At 43.0% G+C, this 21,307-nt stretch overlaps 1 protein-coding gene across 1 annotated transcript in view; it reads left to right on the top strand.

The window, feature by feature from the left end:
• The window catches only part of ZGRF1 (zinc finger GRF-type containing 1), a 263,034-nt gene that overhangs the window by 208,911 nt on the left and 32,816 nt on the right, over nucleotides 1–21,307 (top strand). Inside the window, exons 23-26 of the mRNA XM_073602703.1 lie at nucleotides 4,326–4,453; nucleotides 7,660–7,783; nucleotides 17,827–18,003; nucleotides 18,184–18,318. Of these exons, the coding sequence (XP_073458804.1) occupies nucleotides 4,326–4,453; nucleotides 7,660–7,783; nucleotides 17,827–18,003; nucleotides 18,184–18,318 (564 nt within the window). The remainder of the gene's footprint in view (nucleotides 1–4,325; nucleotides 4,454–7,659; nucleotides 7,784–17,826; nucleotides 18,004–18,183; nucleotides 18,319–21,307) is intronic.

The following is a 21,307-nucleotide window of genomic DNA, read 5'->3' as shown; positions in this document are numbered from 1 at the left end:
TACAAGGAGGAGAACTTATGGCGTCTATCGACATCAGGGATGCATATCTGCATGTCCCTATATTTCCCTCTCACCAAGGGATTCTGCGGTTCAAGGGAGAACAGCAGCATTTTCAGTCTGTAGCCTTGCCCTTCGGGCTAGCTACAGCAACCTGGGTGTTTACAAGAGTTTTGGCCCCACCTCTAGCCAGGTAAGGGCACAGGGCATAACAGTCTTAGTGTACTTAGACAATCTATTGCTAATAGACCAGTCGGTGGCTCGTTTGGAGCAAAGCGTGCGCATTACAATCAAATACCTGAAAAATCTGGGTTGAATTCTAAAACTAGGGAAGTCTTCCTTAAAACTGCTGAAAAGGCTGGAGTACCTGGGTCTGATCATAGACACAGCCCAGAAAAAGGTGTTCTTGCCTCAGGCAAAGATCAACGCCATAAGAGAGCTGGTGCAGATGGTCAGGTCGAAAAGAGATCCCTCCATTCGCCTTTGCATGAGGTTGTTAGGAAAGATGGTGGCTTCATTCAAAGCGGTTCCCTATGCCCAGTTCCATTTGAGACTGTTGCAAAACATTATCCTCTCTGTTTAGAACAAAATGGTTCAAGCTCTAGATTTGCCAATGCAACTGTCCCCAAAGGTGTCCCAGGGCCTCAGTTGGGGCTCGGTATCTGGGAATCTGCCGAAGGGAAAAACCTTCATACCAGTTAGCTGGAAAGTGGTAACAACAGATGCCAACCTTTCAGGTTGGGGAGCAGTACCAGAAAAGACAACTGTCCAGGGACAGTGGTCCAGAACCGAACAAGCCTTGCCCATCAACATCCTAGAGATTCGGGCAGCGCGTCTGGCTCTGAGGCCCTGAACATTCAGGTTATGGGATTGTCCTATCAGGATCCAATCCGACAATGCCACAGCTGTGGCCTATATCAGTCACCAAGGGGGCACTAAGGGTCACGCGGCTCAGAGAGTGGTGGACCATATTCTAGCTTGGGCGGAAAAGGATGTTCCTTGCCTATTGGCAGTCTTTTTTCCGGGAATAGAGAATTGGCAGGTGGACTTCTGGAGTCGCCAGCAGTTGTTCCTGGGGGAGTGGTCCCTTCCCCCCCGAAATCTTTCTGGCTATATGCCAAAGATGGGGGATCCCAGACGTAGATCTTTTGGCGTCCAGGGTCAACATGTAGTTGGTCAACTTTATGTCAAGGACAAGTGATCCACTCACATGGAAACAGATGCGTGGTGACCCCATGGGGTCAGTTTTCACTGAGTTAGGCATTTTTCTCTATTCAGTTGCTGCCACGGCTTCTTTGCAGGATCAAGCTGGAAAGAAAGCCGGTAATTCTTGTAGCCCCAGCAAGGCCCAGAAGGTCCTGGTATGCAGAAATCGCAAAGATGGTGGTGGAGGATCCATGGTCCCTACCACTACGGCCAGACCTACTCTCACAGGGGCCAATATTCCATCCTACCTTGCAAACTCTAAGTTTGACGGTTTGGCTATTGAAGCCCACATTCTGAAGAGACTTAGTGTCTCCGTGTCAGTGATTTCTACCTTCATTAATGAAGCCAGCTTCCAGAGTCATATATTATAGACTCTGGAGGGCTTATGTTTCCTGGTGTGAATCCAAGGGTTGGCACCCTCGGAAATATAATAATAGGTAGAATTCTTGTTTTTTTCCTACAAGTACAAATGAAGCTGGCCTTGAGTACTATTAGGGGGCAAGTCTCAGCTTTATCGGTCTTATTTCAAAGACTGCTTGCTTCTCATTCTTTTTTTTTTTTTTTAAATCAAATAATTTTTATTTTTATTAAATATACATACAGACATACATGTTACATCCATGAAGTATCAAAAAATAGGAAAACACACAAAACAGATAAATCTTGCACCTCTCGGACTAAAGTAGCTTAGCATATAATAAACAAAGCATTATAGAAACATAGATACATTTTACACAACAAGTTGTTCACCGCTAATTTCAATCGTTAAACTGTGGCAGATTCCTCTATACAGCATCAAGTTATGTTTCTATCACGCACTAATTTAGTCTCTTCTACTTATTTACTTCTACTATTTGCTCCCATCTTCGCATTCTTTGGTCCAGGGTTTTTATACAAGGGGTAATACGGCTTATTCCGCCATTTAGACCATCCTTGAACCCTTGGGACTTGAACTTAGTTTTATGTCGGTATCGCAAAAACAGCCCTTTGAACCATTACAGCATACTCCATTGGTCCTTCTGACAAGGGAAATAGTGTTTCGGGTTGATATACCCTCTGCAAAAGGGTATCGGAGTTGGCTGCTCTCTCCTGTAAAGAAGTCGTGTCTAATTATAAAGGTGTTTTTAGGTTTTCACCTAAACCAAGAGATTGTCCTACCGTTGTTTTTTTCTAAAACCAGGTTCTAGGGTAGAGAACTCACTGCATTGTCTTGATGTAGTGAGAGCAGTCAAGGTCTATTTAAAGACGACTGCTCAGGTCTGAAAGACTGATGTTTTATTATGCTGCCAGAGGGTCCTAGGTAGGGACAGGCAGCGTCGAAATCCACTATTGCTAAGTGGATTCGGCAAGTTATAATTCAGGCCTAATGGTTAAAAGGTAATATTTCACCTCTTCATGTCAAAGTGCACTCTACTAGAGCAGTTATTGCTTCTAGGGCAGTCATCACTAAGCCTCGATGGCTCAGATCTGCAAGGACGCAACTTGGTCTGCAGTCCATACATTCACCAGATTTTATCAAGTGGATGTAAAAAAGGGCATGAGGATATCGCCTTTGGGCGCAGTGTGCTGCAGGCTGCAGTATATGTCCTCATGTCTGTTGGTGCCCTACGGGTTGTGTCTCCCTCCCCTCAAATAGCATTGCTATGGGACGTCCAACATAGTAATTACTATGGTGCTCTGTGTCCCGTGATGTATGATAAAGAAAATAGGATTTTTATAACAGCTTACCTGTAAAATCCTTTTCTTGGAGTACATCACGGGACACAGAGGCCCCGCCCCTCTTCTTCTGGGGTATATGTATATTGCTTTGCTACAAAAACTGAGGTGTTTCCGGTATGGGAGGGGTTATATAGGAAGGCAACTTCCTGTTTAGGGTGTGCCAGTGTCCATCACTTGAAGATGGTCTATAACCCACATAGTAATTACTATGGTGCTCTATGTCCTGTGATGTACTTCAAGAAAAGGATTTTACAGGTAAGCTGTTATAAAAATCCTATTGTTTTTGCCTAAAGTCTGGTACACACTACTACCGCTGGTTTGAACAAAAAAAAACTGACAGCTCCGACCGCTGTACTAATGATCTGACATTAGTACAGCGATCCCCCCTGCTGTTATTTTGTGTTCTGACAGGGGGAGGGTTCCCCGCCAGAACACTCCGGTCAGCGCTTTGTCATTGGCTGAGAGCGCTGATCTGGAGCCAGTCGGCTGCTGTTTTTTCAGCATGCTCGTCCGACAGAAGCCAGCCAAACGGCCAGCTTTTGTCTGATCGGCTGCCTTACACATGGGCCGAACGTTGTACAGTTTTTATTGAACTGGCCAACGTCGCCCAACATTCGGCCGTGTGTACAGGGCTTTATAAAAACTGTACTGCATATGCATAAATGTGATAGGGCCCTTAATATAGATAAGTTGGTTTTCTAAAATGGTCTGTTTTTCTAATGTTATTAGTCAAATTCTTATAGTTACACCAACAGTGAGTATTTTTATGACTACTCTAGAGGAAGCTTACTTGCTGTATACAAATAAATGCATATGCTGTAAGATTCCTCTTGTTCAGCCCCACGATTAAGTACCTCATTCAAAAACAGCCTAAATAGAGCAGTCTTCCCTGCTGGCTATTGTATTCTGACAGCCAGCACCTGCAATTATCACAATACTCAAACAGTAGCTACATCTGTTTGGATGCAGCCAGTGTTCAGGTAACAACCATTTGTCAGGTTCCTTTTGATTTTCATTTCAAAGGATGTCAGGTGGGAGGGCGTTGGCAGTGCTAGCCATGACTCAAATTTTCTCTGGCATATCCAGATCTGGTGGAAATTCGTTTAGTGCATGGCCAGCTTTAGTAAACACTGGACAGAACGTTCAGACTGGGTCCAGGGTGCTAGTTTCTTGAAGCAGCCTCTGCATATGTGGAATGCCTCTGCATTTGCTTGCATGCACACACAAGGTTTACAAATCTGACAGAAAGGAGGACACCGATAGCTTGCCACTTTCCCAAGGATCACAGTGCCCTATGGTTCAAAGAATGGCAGTGTTTTTAAGAAAACTAATTATAGTCATTTTACAGTCACAATAGGAGTGCATTTATCTAGAATGTTTCTGATTGTCCTGTTTTATCCAAGGTTCGTGTTGTTGGTGCAACATGTGCAGCTTGTCCCTTTGCTTGTTTGAGCAACCTTAAATTCCCAGTTGTAGTTCTTGATGAATGCAGTCAGATGACAGAGCCAGCATCCTTGCTTCCGATTGCCAGGTAACACCAATATTTTCTACATATGGTTTCACTCAGTGTAGATTTGTGTCTTTGCAACAGAAGTCTTACTGCCGTATGAAGTGTTCTTATGCTAAAGCCTAGTACACACTATTCGTTTTTTCTTCATTCAACCCAGCGGAGCTGAACGAAAAAAACAAACTGACAGCTCTGGAGGAGTAGCTGTACTAATAATCCGATGTTAGTACAGTGATCTCCCTTGCTGTGCTATTGTGTTCTGACAGGGGGATGGCCCCCCATCCCCCAGAACAGTCCAGTCAGCGCTCTCAACCATTGGCTAAGAGCGCTGTTTGGGAGGTGATCGGCAGACTTTTTCGGTCATGCCCCATCGACAGAAGCCAGCCAAATGGCTTCTGTACAGCCAGGTGCATTACACACGGGCCGAATGCTGGCTGGTTTCTATTAAACCAGCCGATGCTGCCTGACATTTGTCCTGTGTGTACTAGGCTTCAGACAGACCGTGTTTAACAAGAGCATATTGTGATTAGTCTCAATAAAAAATGTCATTCAGGAAGATATTGGATAGAAGTGCAGCATTAGGCAAGTCAGTTTAGAGCACATGAGCGTCAATTCACAAAGCAAACACACCAGAGTAAGGGCCTGTTTACACTTGACTACATTTCTAACGCTTAAGAAATGCTCCTATAGTGTTAGTATAGACGTTAGACTTGCGTTAATGAGCTTTTGTATGGGCATTAGACTGCCACTTTACCAGCATTAATGAGGAGTTAAAAACGGTCCCCAAATGCCTTATGTGCAGTTTTGAAGCGTTTGATGAGCGTTAAGGTGCATTAAAACCGCTCCACAAACACCTATTTTTAAATGGGACATTAGAGGAAATTATCTAATTTTAACACCCTGCAACTGCACCACAAACACCTGCCAGAGCGTTTGCAAAGTGTTACCCTAGACTTGAATGGGAGGCGTTAAAATGCTTCAAACGCCTCCTGACTCGACACAAGGCTTTAATTTTGAAGCAACGCTAATGTTTTGATTATGTGAACATCACTACGTGCTGTCCATTGTATCATTTGCGTAGGCGTTTGAGGTGATTTTTAACACCCCTCAAATGTCTGCTTTTAATGCCAGTGTGAACTTAGCCTAAGGATACTTAAAAAAAGGAAAAGTGGCAGTTATTTTAGTTTAGTCCATTGAGATTTTAAATATAGTCACATGGCTAAAAATAAGATACTTGGCCTTGTGTTAAAACTAGTGAATTGAGCCTATAGACTTCTTTTACATTATACAGGGTGCAGGCATGTACATTAAACAGAGCTGCAGCTTTGAGTGATCTCTAAGACCCCTTTTACACTGAGGCGCTTTTCAGGTGCTTTAACGCTAAAAAAAAAACACCTGAAAAGCCCATGAAAAACTATTTCAATTAAAATCAATGAATGCTTTCACACTGGGGCAGTGTACTGGCCGGGAGGTGAAAAAATGTCCCTCTCCATTGAAATGAGAGGAAAGCTCTTCAAAAGTGCCTGAAAAGCTCTTAAAATGCGCTCAGTGTTTTACTGGCAGTTTAGAAGTGCCTCAGTGTGAAAGGGGCGTTAGGGACAGATAATTGCTGCTGGATGCAAGCTGTTAACATCTGTTGTGGATTGAGCTTTATGAGACCAGTTACAATATACTATGTTGGAAAAGAACAACCACCACCACCAGGCAGATAAGCTGGCCATACATGGCTCAGTTTTTTGATTCAGCCAGCAGGCTGAACGAAAAACACTAAATCGATTTCCCCATCCACACATTCAGGGTTGATGGGGGATTCCTTCCCCCTGCACTATTGTATTCTGATTGCAGGGGGAATCCTCTGCTGTCAGAGTACATAGATCAGCGCTGCAGCCACTGGTCAAGCAGCTTTTATCCGACAGGGTGGTTAACCACTTCCCACCCGCCATATAGCAGAATGACGTGCGCAAAGTGGAAGTCATATGATGTCCAGCAGGATAAGCTGTGATCGTGTGCCCGCGGGGGGCGTGCAGCGATCGTTGGTGTGCTGTGTCAGTCTGACACACCGCATCACCGATCTCGGTAAAGAACCTCTGATGTAGGCTCTTTACCATGTGATCAGCTCTGTCTAATCACAGCATAAACAGGAAGAGCCATTTATCGGCTTTTCCTCTACTCGCACAGACAACAAGAGTAGAGGAGAGCCGATCGGCTGCGCTCCTGACGAAGGGTCTGCGCTGATTATCAGTGCAGCCCCACCAGGGATGTCCACCCATGACCACCAGGGTTGCCAATCAGTGCCCATTAGTAATGCCTGCCAGTGCCTCCACATCAATGCTGCCTATCAGAGCCATCTATCAGTTCCCATCAGTGTGGCCTTTCAGTGCCCATTAGTGTTGCCTATCAGTGCCCATCAGTGCTGTCTATCAGTGCTGCATATTACTGCCACCTAATGTGTTTTGCCTTATCAGTGCCCGTCAGTGAAGAAGAAAACTTATTTACAATGTTTTAACAGAAACAAAAAAAATTTATTTTTCAAAACTGTCTTCTTTTATTTGTTTACCAAAATATTAAAAATAACCCCAGTGGCAATCAAATACCACCAAAAGAAAGCCCTAATTTGTGTGAACAAAATGATAATAAATGTTGTTTGGGTACAGTGTTGCATGACCGCGCAATTGTCATTTAAAATGTGACAGGGATGAAAGCTGAAAATTGGCCTGGGCAGGGAGGGGGGAAAGTTCCTTGTATTGAAGTTATTAAATTGAAGTCCATCAGTAGATTGTTTAATTGCAGTGGCCACATATGGATAGAAATTTTGCTGGTGTTTGCTAAACCAGCTGAATTTCGATCCATCTATGTCCACTTTAAGAGTTTCAGTTGTAGAATATTGGAGTAATCAATTGTGTGTTGGTTTTTACAGTGTTGTGAGGTATAAATATTTCATAAGATTATAAAGTATTGCTTCCCAGGTATGTCAGTTTGCACACAGAGAATGTGGAAATGGTTAATCCTTTTATTTTTTTTATTTTATATTAGAAAGTTCCAAATATGTTTCACTGTAGTAAAAGCTGTTTATCTGCAGTAGTTCCTGACAACTAGTGGTTTTGTGTTTTCTTTTCTATGATAGGTAGTAATTAGTTGGTTTACAATAGACTTGTTTTATGCAAATTTTTGTGTAAGCATGCACTTTATATCAGATAACTCAGCGATTGTCTGTTATTTGACATTTGCAGATTTCAGTGTGAGAAGCTGATACTGGTTGGAGACCCAAAGCAGCTTTCTCCCACTATCCAGGGCTCTGAAGCAGCACATGAAGGTGGATTAGAACAAACTCTGTTTGATCGGCTCTGCTTAATGGTATAAATTATTAGAGCAATGATGACTTATGCTCCTGAATTTTGAAGTGACAGTACTGTTTACCATGTGGATCACATATTATACAATAGTATGTTTGCTCTGGCTTTTTCCCTATAGTGCACCGGTGTCTAGACTATATTCTTAACAGGCAGTAAAAGAGTGTTAAGCCAACAAGCCATTCCTAACCTCTGTAGCTGCTTTTAATATGAACGTATTTTTTATCAAAAATCACAGCAAAGACAGGCGTTTCGCACATGGGTCATCTTTCTGCTGTGCATCCCTCCTGGCATTTTTTGTGTGCCCTGGAAGGGACAGGTGCGGCTTCAGACCCCACTGCCTGCAGCCTGTGAAAGTCTATGGCGAGCCGAATGCTGTAATGAGTAGTAGTCATGTGTAGAATCCTTTGCTTTGCATGACAGATGTCCAGAACGCAGTAGACTTGCATTTTTGGGAATTTTTCCCTAAACACATAGGGCCCTCAATGTGAGTACCACTTGGTACAGTGTTCAGCTCTTTCAAGCTGCAGCCTACCATAGACTTTGACAGGCTGCAGCCAGTGGGGCTGGATAGTGCACCTGTCCCTCCTGAGTGCACTAGAACGCCAGCAGGGACGCACATCAGATGGACAGCCCTGCGTGCAAATGGCCTAACAGCTTAGGAACACCTACTGTGTATTTACATTAGAAGGCTGGCAAGCTTCCATAGTTCTGCTCTTTATAGGGAAGGAGCCAATACAATACCTATGTTGTTCATGAGGACTTGTTTTAAAGTGCTAGTACTGCTTGTTTACAATATGCAAATACTTTATAGTACATGATCCAGGCACAGATTGACTTTGAGATTTTTAAAACTAGTATTTATTAACATTGAGTATTCATCATCATCATTTGTCAGTGCTTTCATTGAAATACATGCAGGTGAACTATTGTACCCAGCAAAGGAATTTGCTGTTGAGCTGTTTTAGTGATCCAGTTATGCACAAGTAGATAGTGGACCTTTTTTCAGACTACACTGCAACAAAACAAAGCTTTCCAACATTCACCCCAGATTGTAATTGGACAATAAGTGAGCAGGAGCACATTAACCATATGCCGACCAGCCGCCACAGTTGTACTGCGGCAGAATGGCATGGCTGTGCAAAACAACGTTATGTAACATTGCTTCACCCTGTGGTCACTAGGGGGCGCGTTTTCCCCGAGCCGATGCGGGTGCCCCGCGGTCTCGATCTCCGCCGGGCTCCCACGATCACTCGGGCCACACGGAGAACCCGGAACTGTGTGTGTAAACACACAGTTTCTGGTTCTCTGAGGGGAGAACTGACAGATCGTCTGTTCATACAGAGTATGAACAGCGATCTGTTAGCTTCCCTGCACAGTCCTCATCCCCCTTCAGTTAGAACACAAACCAGGACACACATTAACCCCCTCACTGCCAGTAACATTTTTTACAGTAATCAATGCATTTTGAATCGCACTGATCGCTGTATTAATGCTAATGGTACCAAAATTGTGTCAGAATTGTCCGACGTGTCCGCCATAATGTCACAGTCACAATAAAAATCGCTAATCGCCGCCATAACTAGTAAAAAAAAAATATTAATAAAAATGCCATAAAACTATCCCCTATTTTGTAGACGCTATAACTTTTACGCAAACCAATCAATATACGCTTATTGTGATTTTTTTTTTACCAAAAATATGTAATTTTGTTTGGCAGCCACATCGTACAACCGCGCAATTGTCAGTTAAAGCGACGCAGTGCCGAATCACAAAAAGTGCTCTGGTCTTTGGCCAGCCAAATGGTCTGGGGCTGAAGCGGTTAATTAAGTCAAATATATGTATTTGAGGTTGTGAGACCAGTTCTAGGGACAGATTGTCATATCCACATCCCTCAAAAGTAAATTGGAAGAAAAACTGGGAGAACACCACTCTCCCATAAGGTGATGGCACTTTAACGGATATGTCACTGTCACTGGGGTAAGCACATACACAGTAGATAACAATAAATTATAAATTTATTACAAAATATACAATAACATAAAATTTGACAGTAGCATTAGGCCATATGGAACATTGGCCAAAAATTATACTTAATCCATATAAAAACTTGAAAGATGCTTGTGTGTGGAGTAAGCCGACGCATTTCGCAGAGTCATAACTGCTTCTTCTGGGCAGCTCTACATGCATCTAAATTGTCAGTCAAATTATAAAGACATCACAAAAGTAACAGTATCATTTACAATAAATTTATTCAATAAAGTTCATCATATATATGCAATGTAATACCATTGATATAAGTGCTAACCAAATTATATGATATTGATTATATGCGGTCTGCAGCATCACAAAGAAAGGATGGACCATCATCCGGCAATTGATCAATGATGTCAGTCATTGATCTGGTCTGGTGAGCATCGGATCACATCCAGGGCAATGCGGTCATTAACCAATGATTATCTACAATACCATACACGTATACTCAGATGCAAAATTCTTTACATCATCATATATGCAAAAGTATCAAGACAAACTGCACCTAAATGTATATATGAGTATGCACTAATTAATGGGTGACAAGAGAAGAGGAAAAAACGGGGAAAGCGGGGGGGGGGGGGGAGACCACAAACCGGCGAGTGCATATATCCATATACACATCCAGTATGTCCCAATTGTACCTGCCTAGACCACCCTAATCTATACATGAAAAACAGCCAACCAACCACACATACATCCAACCATCCTCTGGGATGACACAGTGGGCACCCCAAAGATGTATGACCCATATCTAGCCCGGAGCATCACCTAAACGAGCCCAACACGTCGTACACCTCATATAGACCGACCACATCAGTGCAACAATATAATGAATACAATGCCACCCTCTAAAGAGCAACAGGAACTAATGTCCTAAGTATCTAAATATAATTATATAGGATCAGCCCAGACCATGATTGGTTACCTTGATGTTAACGGAAATAACCTGCATAGTTGCGCGTTAATCTAGGGCACAGATTCCCCCCAACCTTAGTACCTTGCCTCGCCACCACCGTAGTGTGTGTCCCACTCCTTATGGCTGTCACTTCCGCCTTTATAGACGCGATCCCACCAGAAATGACTGAGCCAGACGCGGCTCACCGACGTCATATCCGGTGCAGGCCCCCCTGTAAGAGCGCATCTGCCCAACCTCCAACCGTGTCAGAGACTACAATGAAGAGGCGGCATGCACAGCGCCTCCTGTCTGCCAGAGGAGCTAAGGCAGACAGATACCAAGGGGAAGAAAAGCCTCCTCGTCCACCAGGGGCGCCCGAATGCCTTACCACATAACCACGCCAGACAAGGGCCAGACCACTGTCAATGAAGCTGGAGGAGCGCAAAAAATCAACAGCAATACATACAATAAAATAAAATGTATATCTCTCAAAGAAAAATGTTATTTTTTCATCGTACATGATGGGAAACAGAGCACCATAGTAATTACTATGTGGGTATATAGGCACCTTCAGGTGATGGACACTGGTATACCCAATACAGGATGTTCACTCCCTATATAACCCCTCCTCCTACCAGGAGTACCTCAGTTTTTTGGCCAGTGTCTAAGGTGTTGGTCACGAGTGAAGATGTGCTCTGAGGAGTTCCAGGAGGGATCCTTGCTGGATTTAATCAGCCTCCATAGACCGGATCCATCCAAAGTGCCACTGAGGCCAAGGTGGATGGTACCAGGGCCTCGTATATGAAGCACAAGGTTTTGCCTGTAACGCCTCTCTCTGCAGGGCTAGACCCCGGGACCCAGGACTTTGGTCATGCTATATTACCTAAAGTTTTTCCTGGCGGGGTGCTAATTCAGGTCCAAGGGAGTGGAACCCCTATAAAAGGGATCCGGTCCTTGAAGGTTTGCTAAACGTGGTGGCTTCCCTGTGCGTATTTTTGAATGCCAATATCCCCCACTTGGCCATAAAGTTTATCCCCAGCCCTGTCCATATGAGGACAAGCCTCCTCTCCTATGGGTCTGCACATACCCGAGTGCGCTTGCGGACCGCTGTCCATTTAAAACAGAGGAGAGGGGCAGGGGGCGTGGCTTAAGGCGCGGCGCCGCGTGCGATTCAAGATTTAGACTTGCCAATGCGGCTGTCCCCAAGGGTGTCCCAAAGCCTTGGTGGTTACTAACCCAGAGTCTGCCGAAAGGAAAATCCTTCAGACCAGTTATCTGGAAAGTGGTAACGACAAATGCCAGCCTTTCAGGCTGGGGAGCAGTATTAGAGAAGACAACTGTCCAGGGACAGTGGTCAAGAACCGAAAGAGCCTTGCCCATCAACTTCCTAGAGATTCGGGCAGTGCGTCTGGCTCTGAAGGCCTGGAGTTTCAGGTTACGGGATTGTCCTGTCAGGATCCAATCCGACAATGCCACAGCTGTGGCCTATATCAATCACCAAGGGGGCACCAAGAGTCTTGCAGCGCAGACAGAGGTGAACCATATTCTAACTTGGGCAGTAGAGAATGTTCTGTGCCTATCGGCAGTCTTCATTCCGGGAATAGAGAATTGACAGGCAGACTACCTGAGTCGCCAGCAGTTATTCCCGGGGGAATGGTCCCTTCACCCCTACATTTTTGGGTTGTTTGCCAAAGATGGGGGACTCTGGACGTAGATCTTCTGGCGTCCAGATTCAAAACGAAGTTAGTCAACTTTGTGTCCAGGACAAGGGTTCCACTCGCATGCGGAACAGATGCGTTGGTGACCCCGGGGGATCAGTTCTCACTGATTTATGCATTTCCCCTATGCATTTGCTGCCACAACTTCTTTGCAGGATCAAGCTGGAAAGAAAGCCGGTAATTCTGGTAGCCCCAGCGTGCAGAAATCGTAAAGATGGTGGTGGAGGATCCATGGTCCCTTCCACTATGGCCAGACCTACTCTCACAGGGGCCTATATTCCATCCTACCTTCCGATCGCTAAATTTAACGGCTTGGCTATTGAAGCCCACATTCTGAAGAAACGTGGGCTTTCCGGGTCAGTTATCTCTACCTTGGTTAATGCAAGGAAGCCAGCTTCCAGAACTATATATTATAGAGTCTGGAGGGCTTATGTTTCCTGGTGTGAATCCAAGGGCTGGCACCCTCGGAGGTATATCATAGGCAGAATTCTTGCCTTTCTACAATTAGGGGGGGAAATGAAGTTGGCCTTGAGTACTATGAAGGGCCAAGTCTCAGCTTTATCGGTCTTATTTCAAAGACCGCTTGCTACACATTCTTTAGTCCGGGGTTTTATGCAAGGGGTGATGCGGATTAATCCGCCAGTTAAATCACCTTTGAGCCCTTGGGACTTGAACTTAATTTTGTCAGTGTTACAAAAACAGCCATTTGAACCGATACAGCATATTCCCTTAGTCCTTCTGACAAGGAAGCTAGTATTCTTGGTTTCTATTTCCTCAGCAAGGAGGGTTTCGGAATTGGCTGCTCTTTCTTGTAAAGAGTCATACTTGATTATTCATGAGGACAGACTGGTGTTGCGCCCTCCTCCGGATTTTTTGCCAAAAGTGGTCTCAGGTTTTCACCTGAACCAAGATATTGTCCTGCCATCGTTTTTTCTAAAACCATGTTCCAGCTCCCCTCAGGGGCAAAATGTATCAAGTAATTCAATTTTTTTTGTTAATTCTTTATTTTAACCAATTTTCGTACAGACAGACATGGAAGAAACATAAGACAGTGCATACCAAAACATATAGCTCGCAACAAAAGTCATATTCCATGTCATGAAACACCAGTTATAATAGCCACTTGAGTTTCCACCACCCTGACAGTACGTAATTTTTCTTAAGCAACAAAACAACAAAGTAACAAAACATATATAAAGGAAGGAAACGCAAGAAGAAAAAATAAAAGGGCTGTAATGGGGGGCAAGGGGAAGATCAGGGGGTAAGGGGAAGATGGGGGGGGGTAGGGTTTGGCACCCCTTCTCCTCCCCTACTAGTACGGAGCCATATTCCCTAGAGCAAATATAAACAGACCAATAGAACCACTTTTAGTTACATTTCTCCTGTTTACCTCGCAAGGTTGCAGGAATACTCTCCATGGTGTAAATATCAGCTACTTTGGTGAGCCACAGCGAGATCATAGAGGGTGATTCCCGCTTCCACAGGGCTGGAATGCAGACCTTAGCTGCATTTAGAGGGTAGACCAACATTGAATTTTTGTATTTCTGTTTTAGTAATTCAATTTTTTTTGTTGTCTTCTCAGATAAACAGTATGCGTAACAATGTATGATACTAGCGTTACCCAACTTTAGTTCTCTTTTTTTTTTTTTTTTTTTTATGGAAAAAATACAATGAAGTTTGTATGTTTCATTGAACCTCTTATTTAAAGAATTTTAAAAAAAGTAAATAAAAATTATTCAGATCCCACTTAGTGCCAGTTTACACAATAATTGCACAGGAACGCACTCCACGTTACCTGTGTGATTCCTATGTGATTCAGTATGATGTGCCGTTCATTTGAATGTGCTGAAATTGCACTGGATTGCACCAAAAATAGTGCATGCACTACTTTTAAAAATTGACTTCAACCGTAGACTGATGCAGGCAAACGCACTGCGTTTACGTTCTGCGTTTGGGATGTTGTTAGGATTACATTGCCACCTGCAGCAGATCGCACACCCAGGGTGTTTTGAGATTGGCTCTTAGAGTGGAAGTTCACACCAGAACAATAAACCGCAAATAACACATCTACCTTGATAAATGCATTGCACCATGACTTCTAACAGAGCCCTGGTTGTGCATCATAAAGCACTGGAAACTGCTGTCCATTTTCCAGTAACGCCATGCATCATCTAGATACTATCTACATTTTGTGAAGGCAAGCAGTTTCCAAAGCTGATTGCTGGTCAACTTGACGGCAGACATAAGTTAAACATGGTGCTTTGCATTTATCAGGGTGCATGTGTTATATGGCTATTAAATGTACATAGAGTAATTCAATGGTGAACTTATGCCGCATACACATGGTCGGACTTTTCGACCGGACTTGGCCGATGGACCAAATCCGGCGGACAATCCGACCGTGTGTGGTCTGCATCGGACTTCCGACGGACCGTTTCGGTCGGCAATTCGACGTACTTTAGATTTGAAGCCTGCTTCAAATCTTTACGTCGTAACTCCGCCAGACTCAGTTCCTGATGGAAAGCCTGTTCGTCTGTATGCGACAGACCACATACGAAAGGGCAGGGTGTCGCGTGTCGCACCCATCCCCCCCATGTTGAGGGCATGCGGCCTGGTATGGTTCAGGAGGGGGGGGCGCTCGCTCGTCCCCACCCCCTTTCCTGACCCGCCGGGCTGCGTGCTCGGATCAGGGTCTGGTATGGATTTTAGGGGGGACCCCACGCCATTTTTTTTAGCGTAGGGGGTTCCCCTTAAAATCCATACCAGACCTAAGGGCCTGGGATGCCCCGCGACGGGGCTTGCAAGGTGTCAATCTCGCCGATAAAAGCGGCGAGATTGACTTCCTTTTCTAGTCCCGTCGTACCCGAGTCACGTTCAAAATGAACGTGACTCGGTACTTGTCCGTGTGTGGGCAAGTCCGTTCATTCTGAAAGTCCATCGGGAAGACCGGTTCCTGGAAAGTCCGGTCGTGTGTAGGCAAGTCCGTCCGTTCAGAAAGTCTGGCGGTAGTCCGCCGGAAGTCCGGCGGGAAGAACGTCGGACCTAGCTTCCCAGAAAGTCCAGTCGTGTGTACGCAGCGTTACACTTTAAAGTAGAAACCCAGTCAAAATTTGTTTTTGTTCTTAAAATACCTGGGAAGGTTAGCACCACCAAATCATGGGTGGTTCCAGGGGCCACTCAATTAGTTTCTGCCATGTGTGGGTGTTTGACCATTTGATATGCCCGATGGGGGGAGTTAAAAACTGTTGGACCCTAGGACAATTTTTAAAAATGTTGATCTTATTAGTCATTATGAGCATCTCATTGTCAATTCGATGTCTTTATGAAGAGGATGCTGATCCACAAGCACGCTAGAAGATATAAGTGAATTTTATAGGAATACTGTGGGGAGATGGGACGGGAGAAATAACGGTTGAAAAATAGAATGTTTGCACTAATCATGTTCTTATGTAAAGGTGCAGTAAGATAATCAAAGAAATAGAAGTCACTACATTGTCTTGATGTGGTGAGAGTGGTCAAAGTCTATTTAAAGACAACTGCTCAGATTCGGAAGAATGATGTCTTATTTGTACTGCCAGAGGGTCCTAAGAAAGGACATGCAGCGTTGAAATCCACTGTCGCTAAGTGGATTCGACAAGTTATAATTCAGACTTATGATTTAAGGGGTAAATTCCACCTTTTCAAGTCAAAGCGCACTCTACCAGGTCGGTTAGTGCTTCTTGGGCAGTGCGTCACCAGGCCTCCATGGCTCAGATCTGTAAGGCCGCAACTTGGTCTTCAGTACATACATTCACCAAATTTTATCAGGTGGATGTAAGAAGGCATGAGGATATCGCCTCTGGGCGCAGTGTGCTGCAGGCAGCAGTATAGATCCTCAAGTATGGGGGTGCCCTATGGGTTGTGTCTCCCTCCCCTCAAATAGCATTGTTATGGGACGTCTCACATAGTAATTACTATGGTGCTCTGTGTCCCATGATGTACGATAAAGAAAATAGGATTTTGATAACAGCTTACCTGTAAAATCCTTTTCTTGGAGTACATCATGGGACACAGAGGTCCCTCCCCTCTTTCTGGGGCTTAAGTATATTGCTTTGCTACAAAAACTGAGGTACTCCTGGTAGGAGGAGGGGTTATATAGGGAGTGAACTTCCTTTATTGGGTATATCAGTGTCCATCACCTGAAGGTGCCTATATACCCACATAGTAATTACTGTGGTGGTCTGTATCCCATGATGTACTCGAAGAAAAGGATTTTACAGGTAAGCTGTTATAAAAATCTTATTTTTTGTATTTTATTGTATGTATTGCTGTTCATTTTTTGCGGTCCTCCGGCACTGTGTTCCAGTGATTTTCCCTCGCTTTCAGTTCTGGTGACATTTTTTACTGAGGCAGATAGAGAGGGGAATCCCCACAGTAGGGACACAATAAAAACCTGATAAGGGTTTTAACCCTTCAATAAAAGTGAAAAATAAAAACGTTTTGACTTTAAATACACTTTGCAAACTAAAATAAATAAACATACACTTTTTTCCACTTTGACCAGCATTAATTTAAAACAAGTGTTATTGTAGATTTAAAGATAGGATTGAGGATTGCGATACAAAGCATGGTAGATATTTTTTAATAAAATTAAGGCGCTTAAACATTTTCACTATGTATTTTTTTCAAAAACTATCAATGCTACAATAAAGAAACAAATCCAAAAAAACATTTTCATACAACAGTATAGTTTGAAGGTTTTAAAAAAGTCTGCCTTCTACAAATGCAATATAAGTCGCAGACGGGTGCACAACAATGGGTGCAACCTCTGCTTAATGCTTTCAGAAATTTGATTTATCATGTGTTTATACATTATCCGTTCCATCAAAGCTGTAAAACTTCACTTAATCTTACACCAGTAGTTAACCAGTGCCGGCCATAGCCAGTATGGGATTTCAAGAAGCAGGAGCCCAGCAAAATCTCCCCTACCTTTAGCAATAGCTGTGACTGAAACATTCTAAATTGGGTCTCATTTAAACGGATAGCTGACCCATCCACAGGCTATTAAGAGTAGTAGATATTGCTATGGCTGCCATGCTTTGTTTTGTGGCACGGCACAAATTATACATGTTGTGTTCAGCAGGTAGTATTGCTGCCAAATGCGATCCATGCAAACGAATTGGGCTGGGCCACAAATCAAAGCCAGATGCTTGGCTTTCAATAGTGCTGCCGTATTTCAATAGCAAACCGTGTTCTACTAAATAAAAAAGTGCATTCAGGAAGCAGCAGGATTGCCTCTTGAATGCCCAACAGCCGCTGCTCTACTGCCCTCTTTTCAGAAGGGTGTTAGAGCGTGTGAACGAGGCCTTAGGGTTTCACATGTATTACCTAATTGTCAAATGGCTTACATCATTTCAGGGCCACCAGGCGATTATGCTAAGGACCCAGTATCGCTGTCACCCTGTTATCAGCTCTGTAGCTAATGAGCTGTTTTATGATGGACATCTTTTTAATGGAGTGTCAGAAGAAGACTGTAAACCTCTTTTAGACTGGCTACCCACCTTGTGTTTTTATAATGCCAATGGAACAGAACAGGTATGTGTACTGGATTTAATTTTTTTAGTTTTTTTTAGTTTTTTTCATTAGTTGTTGGGATCTATACTACAAAATATTTTCAAGGTCATTTAAACATTTTACTGTGTAAGAGAATGTGGCTTTAATTACACTATAGAATTCATTTTATATCCAAATATATTTTCTTCCAAACGTGTTTAGGTGGAAGGGAACAATAGCTTCTATAATATGGAGGAAGCCAACTTTACTGTGAAGCTCATCCAATCTCTGATAGCTAGTGGAATACAGAGCTCCATGATTGGAGTAATTACTCTCTACAAGTCACAGATGACTAAGGTTTGTTTTTCACATATGTATTATATATATGTAATATATATTCTGGATATTTATAAAACGAAGTACATTATAGATGCTTAAGTGCAATATATGTTCCAATACACTTTTTGCAATTATGGTTTTGTTAATATTTGTGCTGTATTATGCAGTTTAACTTATATGTACTCTAAGTTTATCTTACAACTGTAGCAGCTTCTTTACGTCTTAGCAACACTTTTGAGATTACTGTACTTTGCATTATGCGGCATTAGCATGGGAGTTACAAGGATCTGGGTTTTGCAAGAAAAACATATATAATATAATATACATTATAATATAAAATAAACGTATATAATCTTTACAGTATATCTGTCACTTTAGGGATACATTAATAGCTAGCTATGGTACATTTTTTTTGTAAATGGTATATTTACATGTGGATCAGTAGTTTTCAGTGATGGACTATTGTGCTGTAAACTTTCAACATGGAAATATTATCTCTCTGCTCCCACTACTTTGACCACAGGATAGAATAAGTACTGTATATTGCAGAAGAGGATACTTTAGTGTTAAAGCATATCTAGTCTCCCAAAAAAGTAATACACTGCAGCTTTTCAGTCTATAGATGAGGTGACTCTGTTAGGTTTCTATTTTAGATTTTTTCACTTCATTTTGTTCTGGTAATCCTGCAAATGTATCAAAACTGGAGCAGACTATGACAAGCTCTGCATGGCAACCAATCAGCTTCTATCCTCAGCTTGTTTTCTTGAGGTTTGAAAATGAGAGCTAGAAGCTGACTGGTTGCCATGCACAGCTGCTTCTCATTATGGCTGCCCCAGTTTTGATAATCCCCCCTCTTTTTGTCATTTTTCGGCTACACTCATTTCTCCAATAAGGTTCTGTGCTTTTTTTCATTTCACACAGAGTGACAAGGACCTTGCGTTTATGGCAAGATCAACTGATATTTTCTGTACTTGTTAAAAAACAAAATGAAAGTCCTACATCTATGGACTGATCAGCTGCAGTATATTAAAGTTTTGTTTTCAGGTTTAGATATACTGTAAAAGAGAAGCATGGGAATGTTGTTATTTTTTTGTTTTTTTTAATCATACTTGCCTAGCTGGATGCTGCATCTGTCCCCCGCCGTCTCTAACACTGAGAACCAAGCGATTAAACACCACTGATTGCTCGGTTCCCAGAACTCCCTAAGCAGGGAGCTGGTTAGTGTCAGTCTGCTCTGATCCCCAGCTGGAGGCCGATCAGCTGACAGTTTTAAGAATTACTGTTGATGAAGGGGGAAGACAGCAACAGGAATGACTGTGATTTGGGGGGGGGGGGGGCAGGAGAGGTGACAGGACAAACTCTGCTGCAAGAGAGGCACAAAAAAAATTAAAATCACAAAGATAGTGTCTCATCTTATCTCCCTGATAGTCTCTCCTTTCTCCCTCATTGGCAGCCTGTGAACTTCAGCACTGTAAAGTTTCTGTCAGCCTTCCTCTCTACTGAGCCAATACACACAGTCAAAGCTGGAAATGTACATATTGCCAGAGGCAATTTACAGCATACACTAATTTTGGTAGCATAATTATGAATGTGGAATGTATGTTAAAGAACATTAATTGTATCAGACTGCTTTGAGTTCTGCTTTAAAAGCTGTGAAAATGTAAAATATTTCTCCACATGAGCCGGTACTTACAAATACATTAGATGGTTTGAAAAAGGGGTTGGTGCTTTCCTTAAAGCAGGGATAGGCAAACGTAAACCCTCCAGGCTATTACTGAACTACAAGTCTCATCATGCCTGAGGAAGTCAGGCGTAGGTTGCCGAAGTCTTTAAGTATCTTTTGGGATGCAATACCTCAGAGAATGTATTAAAGCAGTATTAAACCCAAAAGCAAACATTTACTATATGGCAGCGTACCAATTCTTAGATGTGATAGCTGCATCCATTTTCTTTTTTTAGCCTTATTTTCTTTTATTTTTATCTGGTGCTCCAGCAAGTCTGTTGTTTTTCAAAACCACAAGCTCCCCAGCAGAATGTTTCAGTTTACATGGATGAGACAAACCATTTACCACTGAGATCAGTTTTTATTTATTCATGTAAAACCTTTATACCAAAAGGAGAAAAATTGTTTGCTATAACTGATTATAAAGTGTGAGCCGGGGTTTGGTTTCAGTTTGTAAGTGTATTTAAATCTGCTAATATATTTAACACCCCCCCCACACACACACACACCGACTGACAATGCTGCTGTCTGATGTGTCTCACTAATACAGGTGTTTTACTGGCCAGATCACCAGGTGAAAACAGAAGGGAAAAAGCCAATGAAAAGAAAACGAATGCAGCCACCACATCTAAGGGTTGATGATCTGCAATATATTACATTTTTGGTTTTGGGTTTAATGCCGCTTTAAGGTTAAAAAAAAAAAAAAACCTTCTGCCTTTGAACCACTGTAGGCCTAGGTTCACATTGACGCGATTTGGCATGCGATCTGAAATGCCAAATCGGCAGGTATTGCTGGCAATGGCACCATCTGAATCAGTGTGGCGCCGCACTGATTCGCAAAAGTGGTGTCTGTACTACTTTTGGCGACTTCGGGTGCGATTTTAATAGACATCTCTGCAGGAACCCGCACAGATGTCTCTGAAATCGCCCCCGAAGTCGGACTAACATGCGGAAATGAAATTGTGCGAGTTTAGCTGAACGCGATTTCAATCCCGCAGCAGTGTGAACCTAGGCTTAGGGATAACATACTTTTACCAAACCAAGGGCTAAATGGCTTTCCCTATAAGAACCCTCACTAATTTTAAAGTGGTATTAAACCCAATAAACCCAAAACCAAAAATGTTACATATAGCGGCTTACCAATCATTAGATGTGGTGGCTGCATTAATGTGCTTTTTTTAGGCTCCCCCCCCCTGTTTTCAGCTGCTGATCTGGCCATTAACACACCTGTATTATACAGACACCACTCTAGATTGTTAGATGTGCTAGTAACAAATTGAATCT

The sequence above is a fragment of the Aquarana catesbeiana genome, linkage group LG01, assembly GCF_042186555.1.
Source record: "Aquarana catesbeiana isolate 2022-GZ linkage group LG01, ASM4218655v1, whole genome shotgun sequence".
Taxonomy (NCBI): Eukaryota; Metazoa; Chordata; class Amphibia; order Anura; family Ranidae; genus Aquarana; species Aquarana catesbeiana.
This window is presented reverse-complemented; position numbering and strand designations above follow the sequence as displayed.